Source organism: Leucopleurus acutus (assembly GCF_964270905.1).
Source record: "Leucopleurus acutus genome assembly, chromosome: 5".
In the NCBI taxonomy this organism is placed as follows: Eukaryota; Metazoa; Chordata; class Mammalia; order Artiodactyla; family Delphinidae; genus Leucopleurus; species Leucopleurus acutus.
The window spans coordinates 11243127-11257599 of NC_139147.1; the positions used below are offsets into that span (position 1 = coordinate 11243127).

The 14473-nt window shown below is 52.5% G+C and overlaps 1 protein-coding gene across 1 annotated transcript in view; it reads right to left on the reverse strand.

Annotated features, from left to right (window-relative positions):
- Window positions 1-14473, reverse strand: part of ITSN1 (intersectin 1) — a gene marked incomplete at its 3' end in the record, with an annotated part of 230302 nt that overhangs the window by 26906 nt on the left and 188923 nt on the right. Inside the window, exons 30-31 of the mRNA XM_082840315.1 lie at window positions 3738-3859; window positions 1820-1926 (exon numbers count right to left, since the gene is read on the reverse strand). Of these exons, the coding sequence (XP_082696441.1) occupies window positions 1820-1926; window positions 3738-3859 (229 nt within the window). The remainder of the gene's footprint in view (window positions 1-1819; window positions 1927-3737; window positions 3860-14473) is intronic.

The following is a 14473-nucleotide window of genomic DNA, read 5'->3' on the forward strand; positions in this document are numbered from 1 at the left end:
CCTCCTGGTCTCACCTTCTTTCCATCGAGGGCAGGACAGGGTGGAACCCCTAGTGGGACCCTGGGCGTTGTCCACTGAGCAGCCCGGGGCACCCTGATCGCCTTCTGTGTGACTTTGGACAAGTCACCCAACCTCTCTGAGCCTCGTTTCCGCGGTTGCAAGAGCATTCTCAATTCCTACCTCTGGGGCTGTGGAGCCCATCAGCGCTAATGGGAGGAAGGAGCATGCAGGCCTGGCCCTGACAGAGCTCAGGAAAGGGGCTTCTGCTTTCCTGACAGGAGCAGGACGGAGGGTTAAAAGTACAGAGACAACAGAAAGGCATGGGGAGCGCCGATGCTGGGAGGGTTGGGGAGGGGTGTCACTCGGGAACATCAGACACATTTCCCGCCTCCCCACCCCCATGCAGCCGCCCAAGGAAAGAGGTGTTAACGTGTAGGTATATGTTCAACAGAAAACCTCTTCATCTATTTCAAAACAACCTGTCTCCAACACTTGAGGTTTAGTACTTGTAGGTTCAGGGGTTAACTAGCCCACCTGCCTCAAGTGACAAGGCAGCCTCTCTCCAAGGCAAGAGTGGGTGCTCAGCCCACCCTGGGGCCCAAGCCCAGCACTTACGAGGGACCAGGCAATCGCTGTCTAAATGCTCCCTAAGGAGAACCGTACGTGGTAGATACTATTATCACCCCCATTTTACAGATGAGGACACTGAGGCCCAGGGAGCATAGGCGACTTGCTCCAAGCAGGTAGGCAACAGCAGGGTGTGAGCCCAAGAGTCTGACCCAGACCTACGCTAGAAACCTCTACAGTATGCTTTTCAAGGGGGGTAATGGAAATACTTTCTCCAAGCCACCCCCATGCCGTCATCTTTGATTAACGTCTTCTAGAACATAGAGACAGAAGACGTTATAGTTTTTCTTCACATCCACCTCTCTGTCCATCCCTTCATCGACTCCCAAACACACTCAGGAAAGTGGGGACCTGAAATTACTTTATAAAATCCCAGGGACCACATTCAGGGAATAGCTGCTTCCCAATTATATGAACCTAGAGAGCTGGAATGCACACCAGTTCCCAGGGCCTGTGCTTCCTCCTAGCCCCCAGGATCACCACAGACTTCATCTGTTTTCTAGCAAATGATGTTATACCGAGGGCCTGGTGGACACAGATTTGGAAGTTCGTTTAAGAACTGGAAAGGACTTTTGTGATGATGTAATCCAATCCCTTCCTTTTACCGGTGGGGAAACTGAGGAAGGGCAGCAAGTTGGGCTCCAAGCCCAGGTCTCCAGACTCCTGGCCCAGTGTTTCTCCCTGGCCCTGCAGCTGCCTCTGAGAATTAAAACAGGAATAAATAAAATAGCAACCGCTCCAGGCCAGCTCCTCAGAGGCCTATCCTGAGAACTGCCGCTGACCGTGGCCATGCGCGGTCCCACTGTTTCCCATCTTCAGGAGCCAAGAAAGTCTCAAGAGACCAACATTCCCCCAATGGAACCAGGGTCTGAGGCATGGGGGGCTGCCCCCCACCTGGATGGAGCTGGCCAGCGATTAGGAGCCAGAATCGGCCCAGCTCTGTTCATTCTAGAACCACGGTAAAAGCAGGAACCGGGATGCCTAAGCAATCCGTTCTCCCCAGTGAAAAATTGGGGGTGTGTTTCCAGAAAGCACCAGGGCAAGAAAGAGCGATGGTTCTCGTGAGTGGAAATGAGGAAGAGAGGCAGAAAGAAACACAGGGCGGCATGCACGGAGGGGACACACGGACGAAGCCGCGTGGCAGGGCCGGTGAGCGAGGGCTAAGGCGGGCTGGGGTAGAGAAGAGGCTTACTTCAGCAGTTTGATATTACACATAATCAGGTCCTTCCAGTTAACAAAAATCATAGCACCCTCTTTCTCTGTCAGCAGCTCAGACTCCATCAGGGGTTTCTGAAAGATCTACAGATGCAGAAAACGAAGCAGTACAGAAAGCAAACAGTTAGCTTAAAACTCAAACGCACGTACACACCGGCCTGTTCAGAGCCACGGGAAGGACCGAGGCATCTGCAGCTTCGGCTGGGAGGCCCAGAAGCTGCAGAGTTTCTGAAGCAGGTGGCCCTCCCTCTGCCGGGGGCTATGGGGGCTGGTGGGTTCCCATCAGGCCCACACTGTTTTACAAGAAGGCCCACTAAACCCTGGAGGACAGGCCTTAACTCCGCCAGGACTCAGCCGGGGGTCTGGACAAAGGCACTCAAGCCCTCACCTGCCACGGTGAGGAATTGGGCACAGGGGGGAAGTGGAGGGCCGAGAGATGCACGGGGTGGGGGGCACTCCCGCCTTCCTGCTCCCAGCATCGGCTGCACAGACAAGCCTCAGGAAGCCCAGGGGAGCAGCCCTGGCAGCCGGGCCCCCAACCAGCAGCCTGGGGACAGGATGGACTCCTCTGCTCTGCCCGCAGCCTGGGCTGGGCCTGGGACGGAGCCAGCGAGTGAAGGCCTGGTACCAGGTGGGCACTGCCCCCCTCCGGGGCTCCAGGGAATTGAGGAGCGTCACCAAGCTCTGCGTGGGTGGGCAACTCGCAGCAGACCACAGGTCTTGGCTGAGCCCCACGTGGTGAGCCCCTGCCTAGAAAGAGGTCATAGCTACCACTGCAGGCAGGCCACTCGCTGGAAGGTACCTTAGGGACCGGGGCAGGCTGAGGCTGATCCCTGGGAGCCCAGAGCACTTCATGAGTCTTTAAGCCGATGTTGAGCCTGGCATATACCAGGCCACTGCACAACGTACCACATCTAAGAGGGTGACATTCACAGCCTAGACATCCAAGACTGTATATTTAGTGACAGTCACATGTCTTGAGAAAGGGACACCTCTTCATACCGATGCTCCCTAAGCATGAATGATGGCCTTGGGGGCCATCAACTCATCCTGCATCCTGTACTCATCAGCACTGGGTAACCGAGCAATGCCTTTCTGGGTCGTTAAGACTATCAGAGGAGATGGTTTCACAATAGTTGGGGTACGGGGGTTCCCAAACGATCATGGTACTTTTCAAACTGTAGGGTGACCCCGACGTCCAGCTCTGCAAACCCTGTCTCCTAATATGGCAACCTCCCATGCGTATGGACCAAAGGCTTCCTGAAAAGCAGAACTTCCCAACTCTGCACCTCCCCATCCTCTGGACTAGGCAGGCAAGGCCCTTCAACAGCTCCCTGGGAGGAGAGCCAAAATGAGACATCGTCCAGGACGGGGGAGGGAGGGTATGCACGGGGTGCCGGGAGGAAACATCTTCATTCTCTGCAACAGATGTTTCTGGTGGGTAATATGTAGCATGAGGAATAACCAAGATATCAGCAGATGACTGCCATCTTTCAGATGTCACCGCTGAGGGCCAGGGAGATGGTGCTCTAGACATCAATTAGCTGGTGGCTGAGCTGCAAGTTCTCTGAGCCGAGCTCAGACTCCCACCTCACAGCCCGTGTGTCCCCTCTCATGCACTCCTCACAGGCTCATCTATCCCTGGCTTGAAGGGTGGGTAGGACTCTGTGGGTAGGACTCACAGATGAGAATTGTGAGTCCGTGGCCACGGATGAGAATTAAGCATCTTCTCTTGGGTAAGACGCTCCTCTGTGATGTACCGTCCTGATGCTCCCGTACCTCAGAAAGCTTCTCACACTGGGAATCAGGACCCAGCCCTCCTTGACAGAGTCGCTGCCTTCCCCACCCTCTGCCAGTGCCCCCCACCCTGCCCCAGCACCCCCAGCTGGCCTTACCTCCGTGACCAGCTGCAGGTCATTCACATAGTTCTCCTCCGTGACAATGAGCTCGTGGATGTAGCCCTGTCGCTTTCTCTCAGTTGGGGTCAACATATCCAAGAGGTGTAAGTCTGAACACCCTGCAAAACACAACCATGGGGACAATTTAGTCCAGGTCTGGGGAAGCCTGTACAGCTTCATGGGGAAGATCCCCAGGGTCCTCGTGGCCTCGTGGTCTCACTCCAGTTAGACAGTGTTGTCCCCTAAAAAGATATGTTCAAGTCCTATCCCTGGTAACTCTGAAGGGGACTTGTTTGGAAATAGGGTCTCTGCAGATGCAATCTAATTAAGACGAAGTCATATCCAATTAGGGCGGGCCCTAGTCCAATATGACTGGCGTGCTTATAAGAAGACGACACAGAGACAGACAGAAGGAATGCCACATGACGACAGAGGCAGAGCCTACAGTGACGTGTCTACAAGCCAAGGAATGCCAGGGATTGCTGGCAGCAACAGAAGCTAAGGGAAAGGCATGCAATAAATTCTCCCCTGAAGCCCGCAAAGGAACATGGCCCGGCCCAAACCTTGATTTTGGACGTCTCACCTCCAGAACTATGAGAAAATAAATTTCTGTTGTTTTAAGCCCACCCAGTTTGCGGTCATTTGTTACAGCAGCCTCAGGAAACTATTACAGGCCTCACACTCCTGCTTCAGCAAAACCACTAAAAGAGTGTCAAGAGAGAAGACTTAGTGGGGACTTCCCTGGCAGTCCAGTGGTTAAGACTCCGTGCTCCCAATGCAGGGGGCACGGGTTCGATCCCTGGTCGGGGAACAAAGATCCCACATGCCACATGGGGCGGCCTAAAAACAAACCAAAACAAACAAAATAAACAGAGTAGACTTAGTAACAACTGGCTGACATTTCCTGAGGGCTCTCACCATGCCAGGTGCTCTACCAGGAGCTGAACACTGACAGTTGTGTTTAATGCTTACATAGACACTAAAATCATCCCCATTGTACAGACAGGGAAACTGAGGGTCAGAGAGGTTGCCTCACCCAAGCTCTCTCAGCTGGGTGGTGGAGAAGCTGAGATGGGAACCTGACACTTTGACCCCAGAGACTGGGCTCTACCCCAGATCACTGCTGTTGGATCCGAGCTACAGGAGGGCACATGGTTATCCTGAGGTTGGTTTTTGGAGGATGAAATTGGCGGTGCTGAGGCTCCTGATGGGCCCGGGGATAGGGCAGAGGTGGGGCACATCCAGACGCTGCTGGGCAAACTCTCCTGGACCAGGCTGCTGTCCTGCACTCACGGGAGCTGAGCAGTGAACCTACAGGCGGACAGGGAATTCCTCCAGGTGCAGACGGCCGGACACAGCTTTGGCTGCAGGTCCACGAGGAGTAGGCTCTGCTGACGTGGAGTGGGGCAGGCACAGCAGGTGGCGCCCGCCCTGGCCTCTGCTCACTTAGCCGGTTACTTGGGGTTGGTCTGCTTTGGATGCTCTCGGGTTTTGGGCAGAGGCTGTCCCCTGCCCCAGGCACACTGGAATGAGGGGCGGGGAAGCTCGTGGCTCTAGGGAGTACCCCTCCTGCAGGTCTGGACCTACCTCTTCCAGGTCAGTGGTCCCCTCAGCCCTGTCCTTTTTATCAGGGGTTCTTTGTTTAATCACCAAAACCAGATTTGTAAAGAAGACTGGGAGGTGTCTTGGATGTAGGTGGGGGTGAGGCGCTGAGTCCCATTCACTTGCTTTTCGCATCCCTTCTTCTCCCCACAAGGGGGTGCTGTGGAGCACAGTGCGGAACCCCCTGCTGGACACCAGTGGTTCTCAAAGTTGGGTCCCTAGACGGGCAGCATCAGCAGCCTGGGAGCTTATTAGAAATGCAGATGCTCAGGCCCCTGCTGACTAGACTGTGGAGCCAGGGCCTGGAATCTGATATAATAAGCTATCCAGGGGGCTTCCCTGGTGGCACAGTGGTTGAGAATCTGCCTGCCAATGCAGGGGAAATGGGTTCGAGCCCTGGTCTGGGAAGTTCCCACGTGCCGCGGAGCAACTGGGCCCGTGAGCCACAACTACTGAGCCTGTGCGTCTGGAGCCTGTGCTCCGCAACAAGAGAGGCCGTGATAGTGAGAGGCCCGCGCACCGCGATGAAGAGTGGCCCCCGCTTGCCACAACTAGAGAAAGCCCTCGCACAGAAACGAAGACCCAACACAGCAAAATAAATAAATTAATTTTTTTAAAAAAAGAAACAAGCTATCCAGGTAACTTTTTAGGTACACTCAAATCTGAGAAGACTGCTCTGAACTATCAGGGGTTCCTCAGAGTTTCCATCTTCCCCTGAGGGAGCTTCTAGGCTCATGACTGATCCAGGCTCTATGCTGGAAGCTTCTGCAAACAGAACGATCCCTCTGGGGCGAATGATATCATAGACTTCTTGGTAAATGCTTCACTGGGCCCAAGATTAACTCTGAGCTGGCGCTTCCAGCCTTCAGTGTTGTCCCCTCCCCTGGCCAAATGCCCTCTCTAGAATGCTGGAGCTTCTCTTCCTGGGACAGGATAATCCCAGGATGGGCAGATGGATGCCAGGAAAGCATCAAGGCTTTCATGTTAACACCCTCCACGCCCTTCCATCCGAGACCTCATTCAGAGCCATGGCAGTGCGGCTAAACTACAATTCCACAGGGCCACGGGCTGAGTATGAGCCTTCGCGTAGGTCTGCAGATGTTTCTGGGACTCGGGCCCTCTGTTCAGCCACCAGCTTGGCCTAGCTGTCCTTCCTGCCACGGTGCATTGACTGTGTTTTATTAAAACAATTGCATCAAAAAAAAAAAAAACAATTGCATCAACAATGAATTCTCAGGGAGGAAGCAAGTCATGACTGCTCATCATCTGGGGGGCTCAGCCAACCTCTGCCAAGGTGATGCGTGAGCCCCGGCTTACCGGAAGCTGAGTGATGTCACCAGTTTCTTTAGCTTTCTTTAGGAAAGCCACCCAGGAAACACTCTTGAATTTGGGAGGAAAATATCTCATTCCTGCCTTATTCTTACCAAACTTTCCTGTTAGTGAGTCCAAGGGCCCAGGGGTAAGTCCATTTCTTGTTAAAGGGTAGAATACAGCCCTTGCATTACAGACTTGTATGAACTCAGGGAAGCAGAGTCTCCCCTGCAATTTTCAGGACATTCCTTTCTTCAGGGATATCAGAGTACTGGTACAGACCAGCAGCTCTAAAACTCAGTTCCCACACACTGTGCAGTGACGTTTGCAGGGACACAAACATCCAGCTAGTAGTGGACACTGGTTGGAACAGTCTTCCAAACGTCCCCATAGGTCACAATTCCTCTTGCAGAATCTGGTGGATGCTATGAACTCTTACCTCAGAAAACATATGCGTACAATGCACACAATATACACATTTTGCACACAATTTTAAAGGATTTGCAGACCCTCTTAAAGCTTGCTCATGGATCTCATTCCTTCATTCCTTTGACAAATATTTACTGATATCCTACTGTGCTGGGTGCTGGGAATTCATGATGGAAGAGGAGAAATGCCTGACCCCCAGAGCATAGCGCTAAGAACCCTGGGGTCCTCAGCTGGGGGTGATGCCGCCCCGCCAACAGTACTGAAGGCAGTACTGCCCCCCCACAGGCTGAAGACGGTACTGCCCCTCCTACAGGCTGAAGACGGTACTGCCCCTCCCCCAGGCTGAAGACGGTACTGCTCCACCTACAGGCTGAAGACCGTATTGCCCCCCTACAGGCTGAAGATGGTACTGCCCCTCACCCAGGCTGAAGACGGTACTGCTCCACCTACAGGCTGAAGACCGTATTGCCCCCCTACAGGCTGAAGACGGTACTGCCCCTCCCCCAGGCTGAAGACGGTACTGCCCCCATACAGGCTGAAGACGGTACTGCCCCTCCCCCAGGCTGAAGACGGTACTGCCCCTCCCCCAGGCTGAAGACGGTACTGCCCCCATACAGGCTGAAGACGGTACTGCCCCTCCCCCAGGCTGAAGATGGTACTGCCCACCTACGGGCTGAAGATGGTACTGCCCGTCCACAGGCTGAAGACAGACTGAGGGTGGTATTGCTCCCCACCAGGCTGAGGGTTGCACTGCAACCACCACTCAACTCCAGGCTGAGAATGAATTCTTGGTTGTCATAATGACTGGAGGTGGCTGCTGGAATTTGGGGGGCTGAACCGGGGCTGCTAGATGACCTGCAATATACAGGACAGAGAATGGCCCACCTCCAGTGCCAATAGCACCCCACTGAGAAACGGTGACATTCCTAGAAACTGATAACTCTGCAGCAAGGATGGTGCAAGTGACCAGAGACACACAGAACGACTGAGGAACCGGACACAAGGACCTGTGAGGAAAGATGACAGGAACTGGCTTGCTTTGGATTTCAGAAGTTCATTCTTCTGAGTCTTCAAGTTTCCCACAGTGTGGTTTTGAAGAAGCTCAGAGCCAGAGCAACAGCAGAAGGTCCAGGGTGGATTTTGGGCCACTGGTCTAAGAATCCCAGGTGCTGAGGCCAGTTAAGGGTGAACTGACCGTCTCCTGCTCATGGAGGTGGGGGACATGAGAAGGCTGCATGGCGTCCTACTCCCGGCAGCTCCAGCCTTCAGTCAATCCACCCAGCAGGCTGAGAAATATGGGGGGCCAGTGCTGTGTGACTCTAGGCTACTTGCCTCAACAAATCCCACCCTGTGCTGGCCCCCCAACCAGCCTGCCTGGAGACAGAGTGATGGTCCAGATGGCCTCTCCAGGACCCAGAACCCGATGAACAGCAAAGATTTTGTGGGGAGATTCGTCTCAGCATTATGTGCCAACAATGTTGGCTTGGAACAGTCTTTTCAGCTACTGAACTGACCCACAGGATGCTGTTTTAAAAATTCTTGCTGATGAATGCCAGACCAAGAGAACCATTAAAGACTTGAAATAGGTGCTTTGAACTCAAAAATATCCTTCCTCTGAAAATTTAATATTTAGAAAAACAAAAGAGTTTAGAAACTCCATTATTCAGAGCAGGCTAAGTGGAAAAGACATTTCAAATAGAGAGTTTTCTTTAGGGGTGGAGGGATGTGGTCCTTCTCTCCTTTGGGAACCAGTATAAACATGCTTTGCTGGCTTCCTTTCCCAGTGAAAAACGAGAAGGCAAAGCACAGCAAATAAATTTCGTGGCCATCTCGGCATGATGGAGGGATTCTTATAACTAACTATAATCCACTCGCAGCTGAAATAATATTGCAAATGACTCCAGGCAGTCAGAAATGATCCCCAATTACAACCCATGTAAAATTCCTAATCTGTCTGCTGTCCCTTATAATTTCGTATAGTTAGACACATTTACAGAACAGAGAGAGCTGTGATGCCCCTCTGAAAGGATTTGAGTCTGGGGCACTGCAGAAAAGTATCTTACCCCCAAAGATCATCTTGTCCCCCCAGTGGGACATTGCTCATAGGAAGAGCATAATCTAAATAAACTGCTTTTTTACAAAAGTAATGCACGAACACATGCTTATTGTAAACAGTTCCAAAGACACGAAGTGTCGAGATGTAGGGTAAAAAGCCCCCTCTCCCTACCCCAATCATTCTACTTCCTTTCCCAGCGGGGACCATAATTTTTAAAACCAAACCAGGCCCCACAGCAAGCTGGCCACAGAGCAAAGCAAATAAACAGGCTTCATTCCTCTTATGAAAGGGCCAAAATATACAATGAGATGGTCAATAAATATGCATTGCATTCCCCCTGAAGTCCAAGAGACACAGAAATAAGCAAGGTAATGTCCTTGTCCTCAAGGAAACTCAGCTCTGGGGGTGACTGGACATGAAAATTAAATTTAAAATAGCAAGCAACAAAGAATGGTCCTGCGGGCTGTGCCAACGGTGGAGAATGCAGCAACTCAGAAAATGAGATGCTCTCCATCCTGATGGAGGAAGGTTGTACAAGGACCTGGTCCTCCTTGCGCCAGACTTCTATATGGCCAGGGAGGATGGGGCCATCATGTTGGGGACATGTGGGCCAGCATGCCAGGTAAACACAGAGATGCTATGGAAGATAAGTGTGGAAGTAGACAGTAGATAAGGTGGGAAGTAGATTACAGAGGCCATGATGCCAGAGGGACAGGGGAGAAGCAGTATGGAAGCTTGGGCTATGGTTTTTCATCTTTAAGGGAAAGGATCTACCAGTGTCTGTGGGGACATTCAGTCCAAATCCTCTGGCTAAATGGCCCTGGGTCAGCACGATCCATATTAACTGGGATCCTGGAGCTCCCGTCTACACAGAAGGCTTCTCCAGGGTTGGCCTGAATGTAGGCAATGGGAGCCTCATGGCCCTGGTGTCTCCTGCCAGGTGGGCGCACTTCCCTCAAGGCTACACTAGATTCTCCTGGGAAAATGAATCTAATCGTGTTGCCCTTATTGCCCACAATGGATGTGACCACAAGAAGGTTCTGTGGTCAAAGCACTTTGTCCTTGCCCTGCAGCCGATGTCTAAGCCCCCTCTTCTCTAAGCTGTGGCCCGCTATGGCCGCAACTGTGGGACAGGCTGTTGTCCTGCAGGAGCTTCAGTCTGCTAGAGGCTGGGGCATCCCATCCACACTCTGGTCCTTGCTGATTCACAGGTACCTCACAGAGGACACCATGCACCCTGTCATCCATCCCTGAGACCTCAGAGGTGCAAATCCTTAAGACTGGATTTTTTTTTTTTTTTTTTTTTTTGCGGTACGCGGGCCTCTGACTGTTGTGGCCTCTCCCATTGCGGAGCACAGGCTCCGGACACGCAGGCTCAGCAGCCATGGCTCACGGGCCCAGCCGCTCCATGGCATGTGGGATCTTCCCTGACCGGGGCACGAACCCGTGTCCCCTGCATCGGCAGATGGACTCTCAACCACTGAGCCACCAGGGAAGCCCAAGACTGGATTTTGATGGGGGTCAGAAATGCCAAGTGGGCATGGAGGCCTGTGGTGAGAGGTGGGGGAAATGCTACCTGATGGCACCAAAGAGCCCCTGAGCTATGTCCAGCTGAACCCAGGCATCCCTCTGCAGCCCGTCCGGGGACTCATCAGGGCCTTCTACTCAGCTGCACTCAGTCACAACCCGGAAGTTTAAAAGCGCCAATGTGGTTTCCAGATAAGCTTAATTGTCTCCCAAGAAGGAGAATCCAGCTACATGGGCTGCTGGGTAATTTAACGACTGTTGAGAAGTGGCGAAAATCAAATTACTCTCAGGGATAAATCATCTCTTAATTTTGCATCAAAAAGAATATTAGTAATTTTTTTTTAATCAAAGGCATATCATTCATGGCTTTATAACCGACGTTGGAATTCCTGGTGTGCCATCAAGTGCCCCATGGTCTGCATTTGTTAGCTCATTCCTGGCCCCGTTTATGTCACCATCCTTGTTTTTCTTTCTTTCTGAGTTCCCGCTGTCAATGTGCTCTAACCTGCAGTATTTTAGGGGTCCTTACTAGCCGCCGTAAATAAATCTTTTGAGTACACAAGGCAGATCGGTGTGTTAGAAGTACAAACACATTTCTATTGCAGTATGAGGAAGGAGGCCATAGTGGTTTTTTTTATATGTTTATTTATTTTATTTATTTATTTTTGGCTGCATTGGGTCTCTGTTGCTGTGTGCGGGCTTTCTCTAGTTGCAGAGAGCAGGGGCTACTCTTCTTTGTGGTGCACAGGCTTCTCATTGCGGTGGCTTCTCTTGTTGTGGAGCACGGGCTCTAGGCGTGCGGGCTTCAGTCGTTGTGACACGTGGGCTCAGTAGTTGTGGCTCACGGGCTCTAGAGCACAGGTTCAGTAGTTGTGGCGCACGGTCTTAGTTGCTCCGCAGCATGTGGGATCTTCCCGGACCAGAGCTCGAACCCATGTCCCCTGCATTGGCAGGCGGAATCTTAACCACTGCGCCACCAGGGAAGTCCCAAGGCCATAGTTTTGATGAGAGGGATCTGGGAATATTTTCCAGAGGAGGAGGAATCTGAGTTGGGCTTTCCTCAGGCAAATGTCAGGGTGGGTGAGTAGGAGTCAGGGATCAGAGCAGAGGGGCAGTCGGAGAAAAGGGCAGCAAGAGTGGGGTGGTAGGGCTAGAAGGCAGGTGAGGAAGAGGGAAGCAGAGGCTGGGGTACCAGGGAGAACGGAAAGTTCACACGGATGCTACTCTGAGCCACATGGTTCCAAGTGCTGTACGTTCATGGACTCACGAAATCCTCCCCAGTAATCCTATGTGGTAGCCACTGCGGTTATTCCCCATTGAACAGACAGGGAAACAGGCACAGAGAAGTTAAAGTAACTTGCCAGGGACTCAGTTAATAAAAGGCAGAGGGGATCTTACCCCAGCGTTCTTTCTCTTGATCACTATGCCTCTCGCCTGGTGGAAGGGTGATGCATCAGTCAGCCGGCCTGCTGTAACAAAGTTCCACAGACTGGGCGGCTTGGACAACAGAATGTATTGTCTCACAGTTCTGGAGGCTGGAAGTCCAAAATCAAGGTGTCAGCAAGTCTGGTGTCTTCTGAGGCCTCTCTCCTCGGCTGGCCATCTTCTCCCTGTGTCCTCACATGACCTTTCCTCTCTGTGCGATCATCCCTGGCAATCCTTTGTGCCCAAATCTCCTCTTCTTAGTAAGGATACCAGTCAGATCGGATGAGGACCAAACTTGATGGCCTCATCTTAATGACCTCTTTAAAAGCGCCTTCTCCAAATTCAGTCGTATTCTGTGGTATGAAGAATAAGGGTAAGGGCTTCAACATATGAATTTTGGGGACACAATTCACCCCTAACAGGTGGGGAAGTACAGTCGAGGAGGCTCTGAACAATGTAGCTAGGTGTCTGGATTTTCGTCTTTGCTTGGGGAGCCAGGGAAGGTCTGGCTGTATTTTGGGAGGGTCCCTGTGGCAGCTGCGTGGAGGATGGAGGGGGCCGTGGCTCTCGAGTTTGGCTGCACGTCGGAATCACCTAAGGAGCCTTTAAAAAGCCTGGCGTCCCCGCCGTACTGCAGACTCATCGAATATGACTGGCTGGGGTGCGACCCGGGTGTCCATGACTTGTAAACCTTCCAGGAGGTTCTGATGCGCAGCCAACGGTGAGGACCACGCCATGAGAGGGAAGCTTGCCTGGAAACAAGGCGCCTGGTGTGAAGAAGGAGTAAGACTCAGAAACTAGATCTGTCCAGGCACATGCAGGATGAGAGTGGCCACAACCACTGAACCGACTCCAGCCCAAGGCAGCTCACTCACGCCACTTGTCCAAGGAGATGTGATGGCCGTAACCACAGAATGCCATCCTCTAAGGCCATCCATACCCCAGAGCCCAGAGAACCTCTGATGCTCTGTTCCCGGAGGCCACACTGCCACCACCACCTGACCCCCAACTGCAGGGCTAGAGCTTGTAAGATCAGTCTGCTTGATGCCCTCATTTTATGGATGGGAGAGCAGAGTCCAGAGACGGACGGTGACTTCTGAGATCAGGAATAAAACCTTTGCTCTTGCTGTCTTGGAAAGTGGAGACTCACAAGGAAACCACGAGCTTTTGAAAGAGTGGGGCTGAGGGTGGCCCATACCCATGGCTCTCCCAGTCCATTCCTGGATGACCCAGTTGAGAGGACACTCCTGTCCTCGGAGCCAGAGCCTGGTGGGGGTTGGTGGCAACCAGACTGGGTCAAGGCTGCCAGGTCTCCTCTGAAAATGACCCTGGCTGACCAGTCTCAGGGCAGCCCCAGCCCATGGGAAGCTCCGGACACCAAACCAGCCCTGGGTGGTCCACAGGGGCATGGGTGGACTTCTCATCCCAGTGGAACTTTCTTCACAAGGGTCTAAGAACAACCTGGTCCCCTGTGGTCTCTCCTAACTTGGCAAACTGACCCCGCTGGAACACAAGAGACCACCCGAGCCCATGACATCTCGTTCTCTTTCTTAGCAACTGCAGAGATGCCCTCGAGTCCCTGCTTCCATGGAGCTTCCATTCTAGTGGAGGGGAGACATAAAACCAAACACAAAATCAATATATATTATTCAGGGTGGCGTAAGAATGGTGAATAATAAGTCTCGTGATTAACAAGCTCATTTCCTGTTCTAAGGTCTTCTCACATGTTTTTTTTTTTTTTTTTTGGCTGCAACCGCACAGCTTGCGGGATCATAGTTCCCCAACCAGGGGTCAAACCCAGGATACGGCAGTGAAAGCGCCACGCCCTAACCACTGGACCGCCAGGGAATTCCCTCATGTGGATTTATCTTTTCAGAGCGGTGCCTTCCCAGGTGCAGTTGGTGCAAGGCTCTAGGCCACACACAGCGGGGAGACTGGACACTGGGGTGCGTCCTTTCCCTCCAGCCTCGCTGGGGATGAAGAAGTAAGCCTGCGGAACGACAGGGGGGCAACACCAGACTGTCCACCACTGACACTCCCTGAGCAACGGCTGAGAGTGAGGTACCGTGGGGAATACACAAGTGTGAGAGGTAGGGGCTGCCCTCCAGTTTCTAAGCAGATGGGGAGACTGGGCATCATTCAGTACCAAATACAAAGGCAGGTACCTTTGCTATTTAGTGTTTGTAGGTCTTCATGGGATAGGACCTGGCTCCCAAGAAGCTCACAGTCTGAGGAAGGAGGTACAAGTATCTCTGTCTATGCATCAGCCTCCATCCACCCAGCTTATGTACGGTAAGTAACTAGTATTCAGCAAAGAGCTCAGACATGGCGGGTTAGAGGGGCTGGCCAAGGCAGCAGAGAAAGGAGGGGTGAAGGTGGGCAG